This window comes from Microcebus murinus, chromosome 27, assembly GCF_040939455.1.
Source record: "Microcebus murinus isolate Inina chromosome 27, M.murinus_Inina_mat1.0, whole genome shotgun sequence".
Taxonomy (NCBI): domain Eukaryota; kingdom Metazoa; phylum Chordata; class Mammalia; order Primates; family Cheirogaleidae; genus Microcebus; species Microcebus murinus.
In genome coordinates, this window is record NC_134130.1 from 6,304 (window position 1) to 8,614 (window position 2,311).

Consider the following 2,311-nt stretch of genomic DNA (forward strand, 5'->3'; position numbering starts at 1 on the left):
AGGCGAAGAGCTCAAGGAACCTCCTGCTAGTTTTCGCTCTCTATGAAATCAAATTACTTTCATACCCCCTGACAGCCAAATCCCAGCCAAAACAGCTCCCGCCTGGGCATCTAGGCCCCAGGATCTGCCCACCGAGCCTTCTTTCCTCTCTTCTATTCATTCGGTCTCATATCCAAGGCTTTCGCATGCCCCCTCTCTCCACCGAACTGCTGCCCACCCCGCTTGTGCCAAATCCAGCTTTTCCTGGGACTTGAAGTGAAGCAAAAGGAAGGCTAGCACCTGCCCCCCAATACTTCTTCTGACTCATTTTAATAAGAGCAACCGACTGATTGTGGTAGTTGTTATTCATCTTAAACTCTCACCATCATGGATAATTCCGGGGGCATCCTGGCCCCGGTCCTAAGACTTGTAGCATCTTTCTGACCCGTTGAGTCCTCACAAGGTGGCGAGGCACAGAGTCAGTAACACCGCCAGGGAGCAGAGGGGAAGAATGGAGCAGGTAGGGGGAAACAGAAAGAGGGGGAAAAGGAAAAGGACACATAGAATGTGATGCAGGCCGTGGCAGGACAGGCGTACCAGTTAGGCCTGTGGTGTGTTATCGATTGGAACAATAAACAGAACAAATGCCAGCAAATAAAATGAAATGGGGGGAAAAAAGGTTGATAGCAACCTACCCGGAGTGTGGACAAAGTAAGCCAGATAAAGATCCAGTTCTTTGATTGTGACTCCAATGTGATGTGGCTGGACGCACAGGCCGGGGTTCGAGCACTGAGGCGACTTGTAGAGCCGCTCCCCATCAGTACTTTCCAGGGGGATCCCCTTAAACAAAATCACCATGACCAGGTCCAGCCGCCACACCTTGTCAGCCTGGCGCAGGCAGTCAATCCGCCGGATCTTGCCCTTCTGGTCGGGGTTGGAGAGCACGCAGCAGGGCGGCTTCTTGCCCGTGATGGTCAGCACAAAGTCCTCGCGGAACTCGGGCCGGATGTCTTTGCGCAGCTTGGCCAGCAGCCGGGATGCCCACTTCTGCTTGATCTCGGGCTTCTCGCCCAGCAGCTCGTCCTTCACCGCCCGCTCCTCGTCCTTCGACATCCGCTTCTCGTGCTTCTTGAAGTACTTGCGCTTCCGCGCCTGCAGGTTGAACCAGGTGTAGGAGAAGGCGCGGACGTGAGGCAGCAGCGCCTCGATGAACGGGTGGAACTCATCCTGCAGGCGGCAAGCCGGGAGCATGCGGGGCGAGGGAGGACGGGAGGAGGGGAAGACGGGATGAGGGGGAAAGAGAGAAGGAGAAAAACAGTGTTAGAAGGGGGGGTGCAAGGAAAACCGCCTTCTCCTCCTCCTCCCTCCTCCCCTAACAATTTTCCTCTTGCGATTGTTCTACGAAAGTGTGGTTTGAAGCCACCACCAGCTTCGCCAGCCACTTGCTCCCATCTCAGCCTCAGCAGCCAGACAGAGGCACCGGGAGCCTGTGCACACACCTATTCTCTCTCTCTCTCTCTCTCTCTCTCTCTCTCTCTCTCTCTCTCTCTCCCGCACTCACTCACACACACGCGCGCACAGACAACGTTGCGGTCCACACACACACGCTGCTGGTATCCCCGCCAGGCTCTGTCGCGCCCATGACATCTCCATGTTCTCTCGCGGCCGCGAACTCCTGTCCGCTCGCCCCGGCGCGGGGTCCGTCTGCACAGGCGCCCGGGGACGCACGGGCGGGGGCGTGCGGGGCCGCCTCTCATTCCTGACACCGGTCGATTTTCCGGCCACCCCCGAGAAAAGAGAAAATGACAACCACGGAGCGAGCGAGTGAGGAAAACGGATCTGGCTTCCCTCTCCCCAGGCTGTTTTCATTTTCTTTTCTCCTGATCCAGTTGGAACATTCACCCCAGCATTTTTTTAATCAGATCTACATCCCAAATATGTGATTTCAGCTTTGTTATCCACACCGATACTAATGTTAATCACAGTAATAAGGAACAAAACACTCCTTGTTAGCACAAATAAGGTGGTTGTCTCGGCCACATTAGGGTTAAAAGCTACATGGGTCTTCTTGACCCCTTCCCGAGCCTCCCACGACCCCCTTCACCCTCTTTCCCACTCAGTCAGGTGACAGAGGGCTGGGCTCTCTCGGTTTTGTTTGGTTTTTTTTTTTTTTTTTTTTGCTTGTTTGCTTGTTTGAAGTTTAAATAATAATTGATTTCTGTTTACAAAAATAAAACTGGAAAAAATTAAATAATTACCATTGATCTGAAGCACCCGGCAAAGCCCAACGCCCGATTCTGAGATTCTGGACTCAACAGAGTTGTGAGTTGGG

General features: G+C 53.6%; 1 protein-coding gene across 1 annotated transcript; it reads right to left on the minus strand.

The window, feature by feature from the left end:
• Positions 1–579: 579 nt before the first annotated feature.
• Positions 580–1,664, minus strand: NFIX (nuclear factor I X). Its single transcript, XM_075998384.1, has 2 exons — positions 1,582–1,664; positions 580–1,206 (listed from the first exon to the last, which is right to left on the minus strand). The coding sequence occupies exons 1-2, from the start codon at positions 1,630–1,632 to the stop codon at positions 580–582; spliced, it is 678 nt and encodes a 225-aa protein (XP_075854499.1). The 5' UTR covers positions 1,633–1,664.
• Positions 1,665–2,311: the final 647 nt, after the last annotated feature.

What these genes read in the sequence shown, in the direction of transcription:
- NFIX (XM_075998384.1), bottom strand. Translation starts at nt 1,632, where the DNA reads ATGGAGATGTCATGGGCGCGACAGAGCCTGGCGGGGATACCAGCAGCG. An exon ending in CGGGGATACCAGCAGCGTGT is followed by an intron (nt 1,207 to 1,581) that starts GTGTGTGGACCG and finishes TGCCGCCTGCAG; the next exon opens with GATGAGTTCCACCCGTTCAT.